General features: G+C 36.4%; 1 protein-coding gene across 1 annotated transcript; it reads left to right on the top strand.

The window, feature by feature from the left end:
- Positions 1–6,289: 6,289 nt before the first annotated feature.
- Positions 6,290–9,609, top strand: WNT8A (Wnt family member 8A). Its single transcript, XM_075599001.1, has 6 exons — positions 6,290–6,360; positions 6,477–6,510; positions 6,635–6,773; positions 7,483–7,608; positions 8,296–8,438; positions 9,046–9,609. The coding sequence occupies exons 1-6, from the start codon at positions 6,290–6,292 to the stop codon at positions 9,607–9,609; spliced, it is 1,077 nt and encodes a 358-aa protein (XP_075455116.1).
- Positions 9,610–12,957: the final 3,348 nt, after the last annotated feature.

Below are 12,957 nucleotides of genomic sequence, written 5' to 3' on the forward strand. Positions count from 1 at the left end.
AGAGAATGAAAGAAATAGGGCAATAGGAAAAAAATGGCTTATCGAAAAACTATGCAACATAAATCACTAGCATTGAAGACCCTCACTTTTCAATAAAAAGTCGCCTTTTAAATGTTTACATTTTTATCTGCAGATTTAGGTATAAAATAACTACATTGAATCTAATCCCACTTTCAAGGAAATAAACCTTAGCAAGTGACAACACGTTACAAACAACTAGTTGCTATATGTATGCATGAAGCTCTTTTACAATTTCAGTGCAATTCCTTCTACGAATCTCCTTACATACTTTTGATTTAACATATTTCACTGTAATGCAATGCTGTTGACTCTTGGCAATGGGGGTTTAAAACTCTTGATCCCTTTATATTTGTGCTTATGTGGTGAAAAGATAGTAAAAGCGTATGTATTTTATTTTTAGGTGATGGCATTCCACTGCAGTTTCATTGCTCTCAGATGCTATTACAGTAATATTTGACCTTTTACAGTCATGTTTCCCCCATAAATTGGAGGCTATAAATTGTTTTGTTTGGAGCCTTTAAAAGAAAACACAGTTGTTGTCCGTATTGTCACCCAAATGAGACAATATGCTCCTTAAGCAATTGTTGGACAAGTTAATTTGACCCATGGCTATGAAAGGCACATGTGAGCTGGAGGGGTACCCGCAGGGGGTCACATTGAGCTTCTCATCACTTAGTCTATTCAGCAAATTAGAAACTGAAGTGTCTTCTTTCTCAGCTAGAAACCCTTTTTTTCCATGTCACAGTTTGTAGATGTAAAGTTATTGTACCCAGGAGAAGTGAGAGTTAGTTAATCCAATTTACTTCCGGGGGGAGGGGGGTCGGGTGCTGTAATTCATTGCTCTGAAAGATAGCCGAACAAAAACAGCATTACAATATTCTGCCCTAATCTGGAGCAACTAATACAACATTGCATTTGTTCATTTTGTTATTTTACTAGCTACATAGATAAAATCCTGTAAGCTAATAGACAGTATAAAATGTAACTCCCACACTGCCTGAGGCCTGTCACCCAATACATTAATACTTATTACCTAATCTGTGAGTCCTAAGGCACCTTATGGACCATTAACCTCTGTAATACATAAGGTATTATTCCATGACATGCCAGGCCCATGGCATAGTGAAATAGTTATCAATCACAAAACAAATACATACAAAACATTTCATACCAATTTTGGTCAAGAGAGGTATTTCTTCAGTTAAGTAGAAATAGCATTTTACGCCGAAAAAAGATGGTCTATGTGATAAACCATATTTTTTCAGCATAAATGTTATTTTTATGTGATAAGTCAGATATTTTTAAGACCTTCCATTTTTCTATGTTAAAATAGGAAGCAGGAGGAACGGCTGCCATATTTTCCTTGGTTAAGGATAATGCTACAACAATCGACAGACAATATCAGTTATAGGCTGGGATTCACTCAAATAACCCCTAATACCAAGTATATTGCAGTGGGATCCTCCATTAACTTGTATGACAATTAACGTGGGATCATCCTGTGATACCCTGTGTCTGAGCTTAGTAAAGCTCCCAACAGCCCCATTCTATAAAGCACAGATCCAGCGTTATCACACAGAAAGCTCCATTGACTTGAATGGAGCTTTCCATGAGATAGCACTGCATTAACGTCATTGCACTTTTAAAGAGAAATGCCACAGTGTCACATAATACACATCATAGACCATTCATGCAAAGTCAAAATGTACTCAAGTGCAGAATTAGATACATCCCATGGTAACATGTCCCTACATTAATTTTTTCTCTTTTGAAATAACATGCATAGAACCACAAGGTGAAAATGCCATCCCTAGCATCAATGTACAAGCAAGAACACCTTTTGCTTTGCTACACTGATCTATTTAATGAATGGCTGGAGCACTACCATACTGATAGTTTCATATATGGTTTCATATTTAATTTATAGTAATAATAACTTTTCTTCCAATGGGACTTCACAATTACAGTTTAAGGCACATATGAATTTTACAGATAGAGATGTACAGTGAATATATGTTTTATTGTGCCTGAGGCACAGAGAAATAAAGTGACATACACAACTTCACAAGGAGCAGGAATTGAACCAGGTTCCCCTACAGTGCCGTTTGTTACAGAGCCAGTGTCCTTACTCAACGAGCCACTTCTTCTGTCTAGCAAAGTTGTCTAGCAAAGTTGTCTAGCAAAGTTGTCTAGCAAACTTGTGAGCATAATATGTGCTAAAAATCCCCATATGGGCATCCTTTGCTTCCTTCTTTAGAAGACTATAATGAATTTCACATAAGCATGCAATATATATTATTTATTAAATAATATGTATCATTATAATATGTATCATAATTTGGAGTTTAGTTAACGATGTCTATGCCCCATCGCTCAAACTTTTTGAAAGCAACAAACTCAAGTTCTGCACAATAACCTATCTTCTGTGCTTCCCTTATGCTTTATTAAATGACCAGAATTGCGTTTCACTAAATCTTTGCTCTGCAGGAATATGCCAACAGTGAGTCTGATCTGCCTTCATTAAGCAGTATTTTGCATTCATTACTTTCTCACAGACCTACAACTTTAATCTTCTGCTTCAAAGTGCTAGAATTTACAGCTTTGCCAGACTGGCCCCAGGTTACCCTTTCACAGATTCTGTGGTGATAAGTATATTCTATTGCTTGCTAATAAACTTGGAGCCAGAAGGATAAAATGCTCCTCATTTCTTGTCTTTATTCCTCCCTCTTCCTTCTTTACATAGCTTCTCGCATTAGTAGAAACTATTTTAAATATTTTAGAGCAGTAAAACAATTTCTAATAATTGCCTTCAATTATTTTTCAACATGCGAAATGGGACTTCCTGAAACTGAGGATGTTAGAACTTTATTGTATGTCACTAACAGATAGATACAGTAGTACTGTGAGGTGTTGATAGAGATTGCCTACAATAAAACCCTGTATTTAGTATGATCTGTTATTGGTCAGAATAATACCTTACCTGAACATAAGAATGTACACACGTTTATTTAATCAACATTATCACATTGGTGCTTCAGTAGCATGCCAAGAGTAGCAGTGCAACAGCTTCTGTAACATTTGTTTCATAATGTATATTTAATAATCATCACATTTAGGCCCTTACGGGAGATTCACCAAGCTGTGGGCTATTGCAACAAGATCCAGCATTAACTGCCACTCAACTCAATGGTAGTTAACACAGTATACTGGTGCGATAAACCGTATCGGAGCTTAGTGATAGTGATAGTGAATCCCGGCACAAGTTTCAACTTCCTTATGAACAGCACATACAGTATGTGACAAATACATCACCGGAAAAAAGTTATAATGATCGATGTATTTTAAAAGTACTCAATAAGGAGTGGCTTAGTGAGTAAAGACACTGACTGGCACTGAGTTTGAAGCAAGCGACCTGGTTCAATTCCCGGTGTCAGCTCCTTGTGACCTTGGGCAAGTCACTTTATCTCCCTGTGCCTCAGGCACCAAAAACATAGATTGTAAGCTCCACAGGTCAGAGACCGGTGTCTGCAAAATGTCTCTGTAAAGCGCTGCGTAAAACTAGCAGCGCTGTACAAGAACATGCTATTATTATTATATGCACCCACCATGAACTCTACTTCATATATCTCTGCAAAACAGCTTCACAATACGGCTACACAATGAAAAATTAAAGAGTATAAGTACATTGTAAACTAAAATATTATACAACTGAGTTAGTTGGACTGCATCTGTAGCCAAATTGTTAACGTATATGTAGTGCAAGGGTTTAGAAGTAGAGATGAGCGAATATCGCATTACTTCACAAGCACGAATATTTGCTTGCCCATCTGAGACCAGACGAATCCGCTTCTTTTTTTTTACTATATTTGTTTGTGTATTCTAATTTTCCGCTAAGAATATAATTTTTTTTGTACACATTTGTCGAATGGAAAATACAAATAAATGGGGGGGTTTTTCAAACGAAAAAAAAAAAATTCAATCTTCATCGTATTTCCGTGCTTTCACATAGATTTGTATTGGAAAATCACGACGACAAATAATCCATGGTTTGTTTACAAAAAATTGTTGAATTCTTCGCAAACCCGACATATTCGCCCATTTCTATTGGTCCCAGAGAAGGACAATTTTATTGTAGACTTTTAAAGGCCAACAAAAAAGTTCATAATAGGTGTAATAGTGTATGCAGAATTTTCAATACATTAGAGGTCTCTTATTCATGTGTCCTCAGCTATATCTAAAATGAATCTCTTCTCCTTCACTGTTAACTTTTTCATGACATTCCAGGACATACAAGTTTAGGCAATGATTTGGGCATCGAGGAACATCCAAATACTTTAATATAATTACATTGTCTATCCACATTGAAACCTCCTTAGTTTAAACACAATACAACCTAGTCAAACATGCTGGGTAAATGTAAAGCTATAGCAATCCTTATTTGCTGCATCTATTAACACTCTTTTTGGTCGGTAACATATAATTATAACATGTGCAAATGATCATAAACTCTGTATTATATTAGTGGTAATAATAATCATAATAATAATAATAATAATTTGTTATATAGTACTGACAAGGTATGCAATACTGTACATAGAATTCTGCAGGCAAAATGAGACATGAGGCACAATTTGTATATTGTTTAGTGCTAGCAGATGTTGATTTTAGGAATAAACTATAAAGACACTATAACTTACACCCAACTATGCATCAGATTTTGTATTTAGAGATTGACATTTATAATATACTGGAGTTTTACACACACACACACACACACGCACACGCACACGCACACGCACACGCACACGCACACACAACACACACACACACACACACACACACACACACACACACACACACACACACACACACACACACACACACGATTGTGCAAAGATAATGGGGGTCAACAGGACAGGTTCACCTATAAAATATTTCCATTAGTGTCTTTGTCCTTATTTTGCTGCTATGGTTACAGTGACATTGGGTTATGTACGTTTCAAGCCCTCTATTTGCACAATTGTATAATTTTTAAACACAACTGCACACAAAACCTAACATCTGTAAGCAAATAAGCAGATTTGAGGAGTGTAGATGCTAAAGTAAAGGATGCAATTATCATATATTTTAATGAGTACCATCTTTATCTACCCCCATATCTTTATCAAGTTATAATAGGAAGTCTTGCAGTAGCTTTCTGTTTCTTTCAAGTAATGTTGGTATGAAATAAAAGCTTAGGGAATGCATAATCATGCCCCACATCCTTGATCTCTGCTACTTTGGAATCACTGAAACACTCTTATGCCAGTTATATATTTTAGTCCAACCATAGACATAGGTATTCTATAGCTAGCGTGTTCTGTCCTTCTGTTCAGAAATGAACATGTTGGCATATATTTCAAAACCTATTTGACATCTATATAATCATGCATGTAAGTGGTAAAAATGTATTAGAAAGTTGAGTGCTTTATCTGTATTGCAACACCAATACGCTATTCTAAGTAGGACTGCACCTTTCATAACCAGGTAACATTCATTGAAGTTGAGACTAGTACTATGAAACATTCCTTTTTGGACACACGCAGTTACAAACATCATCGTTATTATAATTAAACACTTTGAAGCATAACTGCATCTATAAAATCGCGGAGCTGTTTTAGAGTTGCTGCAGTGGAAACAAAATTACGACCCACAGTGCTCGATGAATAATTGTAGTTTTAGAAGAAATGACCGATATTATATATTTAATGAATTGAATGGGTATGGAAATACTGTATAGGTTGTATACACTTAAAAAAATATATTTCTTTAGACATACTGACAGGTATTAAATACTACAAATTAAAATACCAATGCTATAACATTCTTTCTTACAATGATCCCATGTACTGGAACAAGAAATATCTTGAGCGATTCTCATTGTAAATACACTGTGAACTAAACTATTTAAAATGTCTAATATAATTAAAGTTACCCATTGTACGTTAACACCACTTCATTACTGCAGCTCTGGGTGACAACCATTCCTTGTCTTTTGAAGTGTGGTAAAAGGCGTCTCCATTTGGTCCATTGGCCAAGGAACTTTTCATTTGCAGAGTGCAATTGGTCAACAAAACAAATAGTTTCCTGCTAGCCCTACCTATGCCATATAAGTAGCGCAGGTTATTTTTTCCCACTTAAATTCGTCAGTATTTTCACCTACAGAGGATATAAGATCTGTGTAAGCATCCAATTGAGTCGTCCTAATACAGGAAAGGATTTTGTAGCCATGAAAAACACCAAACTTTTTGTCTTTACAACTCTCCTAGTGTTCTGCACCATTTTTACAGCATCAGCCTGGTAAGATTTGATGAAATAACCTACATACATGACAATTTCAAGATAATGGTTTAGATCCAAGAGAACGGTGAAAATAAATATTTGTGTTCATTTCAATGATGTCTTCTTCATTACAGGTCAGTGAACAACTTTCTGATGACAGGACCCAAGGTAATTCATTCAATACCTCTTACAAACTTGGATGTATTAAGGTATTTAATGCTAATAATCCCACCTAGTACACACACACAATGCCAAATTATTGTTTTACGTTGTATCATTTTGTATTAAAAAGGCATATTTGACATACTCAACGAGTGTGGCAGTGGGTGCTCAGAGTGGGATTGAAGAATGTAAATTTCAGTTTGCCTGGGAGCGCTGGAACTGTCCTGAAACTGCTCTTCAACTTTCTACTCACAACGGACTCAGAAGTGGTAAGGATCTAGCATGTCTTTTTTTTGTGTGTTTCCATATCCTATTGTAACTTCATGGTAATGTAATGGTGGTAGAATATATGTCAACACTTCGACATTCACATTATACGCTTGTTACACGAACCCATGATTTGAAAGAGAGTTTAGAAGTATGGGTACTGTACTTTAATGCAAGAGAGCACAATCCATTAAAAAGGGAGAGCATTATATAATATTTGATGTTGTTATTGGGACTGCAAATTGGATTCTTTTTAAGAATGCCATTTACCCTAAAAGGGAAGTATTTACTACTGTTTAGTTTCGATTTTCAAACAAACGTGTGGTACCCAGGGCCACTGATTGCTGTTAACATTTTGAGTACTGAGTTTTACACAGATATATCTGCTTTTGTAAACTCTCCATGCTTATTCAATTATTTATTTTGCATTAACATTAATAGACATTTTCTGATACATCTGGTTATGTAAATTTGGGTTCGAGTTAAAAAAAAAAAGTTGTTGTATTACTTCATATTTATACCTATTATATGTAATATAATTTAACTATATTTCATTTAAAATGAAGATTTCTGTAAAACGTAAGTACACATGCACACCATTTTTGAACATGAAAGACTAATTTACATTTTTAGTTAAAGCAATAAAAAATATGTTGAATTACTTATAAGTACCTTAGGGGAGGACATATCATCTCTTCTCTGTCATTTCAGCAACCAGAGAAACGTCTTTTGTTCATGCCATCAGCTCAGCTGGAGTGATGTACACTCTGACCAGAAACTGCAGTATGGGTGACTTTGATAATTGTGGATGTGATGATTCCAGAAATGGACGAATTGGTGAGTTTTTACATTTATTTGTCCTCATATCCTTGCAAATGCTTTGAGCATTAAAATATGTTCTACATTGGCCCTGGAGTAAAGTCACATTACTGTGAAGGGCCAATGTGTGAATGTTTCCAAATTTCGGCACTTTAAAAGTCCCCAGACGAGGACTTTACATGTATTTCAACATGCAAGGCATCTGTCTGATAAAATAATATTAATCGTGTATTTAGTACACATTTTGATGACTGGATCCCTGCTGTCATTATTTGATTTATTTTTCACTTTAAAAGCACACCTTAAGAAGAGACCTGTGGGGTAGTAAAAGCTCTGTTACACTATAATTGTTTTCTATTAAGAATGATCATATTGGTCCATTAAATGGTATCACAACCCATGGCTACAAGAAATAAAAACTACATTACTTTATCAAATATAGTGTGAAACAAGCAAGAAGAAATCAGAAGTTACTATTTTGAAGATCGTTTAGATTTTTCCCTTAAGAAGAGGAACGTTTAAAATCTCTACAAAAATGACGGTGGTGTGTGTAATGTTCATTATATCAATGTTTATATACTGTATTATAAATAACTGGAACAACATCAACGCTGGCTACTATATTGGTTAAAGAAAAAAATAATAACTTTTAGATTTAGCTTCCTTGACATATTTTACAGTTTATCCATGTGTATTTTTACACAGGTGGAAGAGGATGGGTATGGGGAGGCTGCAGTGATAATGTGGAATTTGGGGAGAGAATTTCAAAACTGTTTGTTGATGGCTTGGAGACAGGACAAGATGCCAGAGCCTTAATGAACCTGCATAACAACGAAGCAGGAAGACTTGTAAGTCCATTTACGTTTGTTGTCTGTTTTGTTAACAAAGACACTTTGTAAATATCCAAAAGAGGATAATTGTTTGTGTGTGTGTGTGTGTGTGTGTGTATATACACACACACACACACACACACACACACACACACACACACACACACACACACACACACACACACACACACACACACACACACACACACACACACACGTACACTGACATTAAGATATAGTTTCGTTTTCCAAGTGAAGTGCAAGTTTTACATTTTATTGTATTAAGGATTAATCACCGTCAATAAAATGTTCAAGTTTTTATTAATAGTTTTGTATAATTACCATATGATTTTGCATTTCAATATTTAATCAGCAGGAATACCCATGAAGTCCAGGTATTTAATTCAAGGTGTACCTGTGAAATAATTTTTTTTTTATTATGGGTGTACCTATGAAGACCTAACTGTATTAGCACACATGCTTAACTGTAAATATAGTATTTTTAGTTATTTAAAAAAAAACACTGCAATATTTACAATTGTTCAAGATTTTGGTAATTAGATCCCGTCCTATATTCTATTTTACGCACAGTTTCCAATAGTTCGATTTTCTTATCTTTTAAAAGGCAGTCAAAGCAACTATGAAGAGGACTTGTAAATGCCATGGGATCTCAGGAAGTTGCAGTATCCAAACGTGCTGGCTACAGCTTGCAGAGTTTCGGGATATTGGAAATTATTTAAAGGTCAAACACGACCAGGCTCTAAAACTGGAGATGGACAAGAGAAGGATGAGATCTGGTAACAGCGCAGATAACAGAGGGGCCATAGCAGATGCTTTCGGCTCCGTTGCTGGCACAGAACTTATTTTTCTGGAAGACTCTCCCGATTATTGCTTAAAAAATGCCAGCCTTGGTCTTCAGGGGACAGAGGGTCGGGAGTGTCTTCAGAGTGGCAAGAACCTGTCACAGTGGGAGAGAAGAAGTTGCAGGAGGCTCTGCACAGAGTGTGGCCTCAAAGTAGAGGAGAAAAGAACTGAGATCATTAGTAGTTGTAACTGTAAATTTCACTGGTGTTGCACAGTGAAGTGTGAGCAATGCAAGCAGGTAGTGACCAAGCACTATTGCTCAAAGTGGGAGAAGCACGATGCTAATTTCTACACCAGAAGAAAGCACAAAGGACATCAGAGATGACCACGGTATAGAGACACACAGGCCCAGATTAACTAGGGTGCTAAATTTTAGCACACCATTAACTCATTCATTTGTAAGCGGACCATAGTAGACAGTGGCATTTTGTAAGCATTCTGTAGGAGGCAATACCCCTGCATCTTACATACCTTGTTTGACACGATTTTTCTTTGTGTGTTTCTCCTCTTTATTTATGGATTTTGATGATTTAGGGACATATGATTCTATATATTCTTTTATATTAGTAAGTATTTTGTGCTTTACAAGACGATTGTAAATAATGTTTACATGTAAAACGTATGCACTTTTTGATGTGAAACAAGTTTTCACACTGCTACCAGGGGGTGACCCATTTTTATAGCTTTAGGAACGTTTTAACAACTCTGACTGTGTTGACTTTGCTCCAGAGGATATGTTTTAGTTTGTGAAATATTTTTTTTCTTCTAAAAAATATATATTTTTGAAATTGCATTTGTCAGCGTCTCATTTTATCGAGATTGCATCTACCATCTTTATCAAACTTGGTGTTCAAGAGTTGTTTCAGCATGGTTATCCAGAGCAGTCACAATGGATATATTTTAAATAAACATAATACGTTGACGTTTCTGTTCTTTTTTTTGATACAGAAAAATAAGGTTTATTGTTTGTTAAGTTTTCGAAGGCAAATAGCTAAACAGATGATCTTAAACATAAGGCGCAAGCTAGAAATGTCATTTGTATTTAGGAATGCAATAGCTGTAACACATGAAAAGAAATCCAATAAACATACTTCAATTAAATACAATTGAGTATACCAAACCATACAGCACTCGGAGGCAAAGTAAACTGTTAATTAGAAATCAGCGAGGATTCAATACATACCAGATAACACATAAATCAGAATATACCGTTTGCACGTTTCCTTAAGGATGCTATTGGTTAAGTTAGTACCATAATGTGGATCCTATTGAAGACTGGAAAACAAGAAACATGTGAACAATGTATTCAATAAGTACATAGAGTGTTTAGCACACCACCTGAAGTGCCAAACATTTTCATTTCATTTAACACAATTAAAAAGATGTCTAACTATTGGGGATGAAAATAAATGATTATTTAAGCAGAAACTATACAAACTGAATGCAAAGAAATGACTATTGTGTATCATAATAGTTTTTGGATTTAACACAATATAATGGTGGCACGTTCTCTCCTTATAGTATTTTAAGTAATAAGTTAGACATGGTGAATTTTACCTGCATTATGGGATACAGTAACGGAAGTGATATTTCGTTCTTTCAGCATAATAATGTATTAACAAAAGACAGAATAATAATGTGATTATAAGACCTTATAACGCTATTTCTGTGCATGAGCCAATTTTGGTTAAACAATGACCGTATACTCTGTTGTCCTTTGATGTGTTAAATATCTTTGCTTGTAGTGAAATTCATTATTCTAACGAACAACATCAATCCTTTGAACCTGAACACATACTGTAAGCTGTCGTGAATGGTTGTGAATATGTTTGCTGTGTTAGCCTCATCTCCTGCTGTTACTTATCCATAACCTGTTGCCATGCATAGAAAGCAACTTCCTACAGTTTGCAGGTTTTAGGGGAGGAATATTCTCACAGAAGGTGTATGAAATACCGTCTGTTGTAAGGATTCATGTCAAAACAATAGAGCAAAAAAAAAAAAAAAACATTTCAAACGTAGGCACCAATGTTTCTCCAAATTAAAACGTATATATATGTTTGAGGGATGTGCTTTTTATAAGCAAATAAAATATCCTGTAAGGTTCAAGGTGATAAATAATGTTTAATAAAGAGTTGTTGAAAAGGCATACAATTAGTTCCAAAAATAAATATAAGACAACTGCTTTACCAGTAGAAAATAAATAATTATTTGAAATGGCTTATATTCAAGCCATTGAAGGAATAGGCATTGATATGGTGGCAATTAAGAGTGCTTCGTAAACTACACATTAAAACAAGTATAACATGTTTAATTTAACGATCTTAAAACATTATTTATATACACACACTCCCATGGAATCTATTTAAATGGTGTTCATGCCATCAATAATGTTAAATGCTACTATTTATTACTCTGTGAAAATAAAAGTGCCTTGTGCTGAATTTCTTTATCTCCACTTTTCCACTATCTGACCATCAATGTATACAGTATCATTTTATTATACTGTATGTCTGCATCATCTGTCTCTGTGTCTGCCTGGCTACCACTGTGACTTTAGTTTTCGTTGAGTTCTGGACTCTGGAATCTACTCTCTGCTCTTCCTCTAACCACAAGAATGTTGTTAATAAAAGCGGAACTAGATATTTTTACGCCCAGGGCACGTTCCCCCAACTGCGCCCCCACCCAATTTATAGAACCCACCTCTCTTTCCCCCCTCTCTCCCTTATCCCCGTCTCTCCCATTTATTAGTGTCAGAAGATTGGTCTGATAGCGCGCCTGCCATAAATGCCTACTCAGTTGCTGGTGTGATGAAGGACTTGTTGCTGACTGGCACCAGTGTGTTGCATAAGCAATTAACTCAACCTTTTTACAAATTCTTCCAGTCACAGTAGTTTTGCTACATTCTTCATAAAGTTTTTTTCATTGTAGCAAATAAGCACACTTTGTGCCACCTTTTATGCTAGTTCCACAGTGATTGTTTTTTTTTTATCATATAGACTCTCTCTTTCCTCCCTCCCTCATATCCTCCCCCCTCCCCAATCTCTCTCTTCCCCTTCCATCCCCATGCTCGCTCTCCCCTTTCATCCCCCCATTCTCTCTCCCCCTTCCTCCTCAAATCTCTCTCCATTTCCCATTCTCTCTTCCCATTAATTTTCCCTCCCATTGTATCCCTCTCCCTCCCCTTTTCTCTCCCCCTGACACCATTCGCTTTCCGTTCCCCCTCCCTCTCTAATTCTCTCTCCCTCCCATATTCTCTCTCTCCATCCTCCCTCTTTCTCTCTCACTCCATTCTCCATTCTCTCTCCCTCCCACTGTTCTCTCCCTCTTCCATTCAATATCCCCTCACCTATTCTCTCTCCCATTCCCTCCCTCTATTCTCTTCCCCATTTTCTCTGTCCCAACCTTACCCATTCTCTCTCCCCATTCTCTTTCTCACCCTCCCTCCTCTTCTCTCCTCCATTCTCTCCCCTCCCCTTCCCTCCTTCCCCTGCCACCCCCTCATTCGCTCTCTCCCTCCCTCCCGAATTCTCTCACCCTCAATTCTCTCCCCACTCCCTCCTTATACACTTCCCCTCCCCCCCCATTATCTCTCCCCATCCCACCCCTCATTCTCTATCCACCTTCCACCCCAATTATCTCTCCCCTCCAACACCCTCATTCTCTCTCTCCCTCC

The sequence above is a fragment of the Ascaphus truei genome, chromosome 5 (genome assembly GCF_040206685.1).
Source record: "Ascaphus truei isolate aAscTru1 chromosome 5, aAscTru1.hap1, whole genome shotgun sequence".
NCBI classification, from domain to species: Eukaryota; Metazoa; Chordata; class Amphibia; order Anura; family Ascaphidae; genus Ascaphus; species Ascaphus truei.

Bases quoted from the DNA above. Each gene is read 5' to 3' on its own strand.
- WNT8A (XM_075599001.1), top strand. From the start codon at position 6,290: ATGAAAAACACCAAACTTTTTGTCTTTACAACTCTCCTAGTGTTCTGC. The intron at 6,511-6,634 runs GTAATTCATTCA...TGTATTAAAAAG, and splicing joins TTCTGATGACAGGACCCAAG to GCATATTTGACATACTCAAC. The intron at 8,439-9,045 runs GTAAGTCCATTT...ATCTTTTAAAAG, and splicing joins ACAACGAAGCAGGAAGACTT to GCAGTCAAAGCAACTATGAA.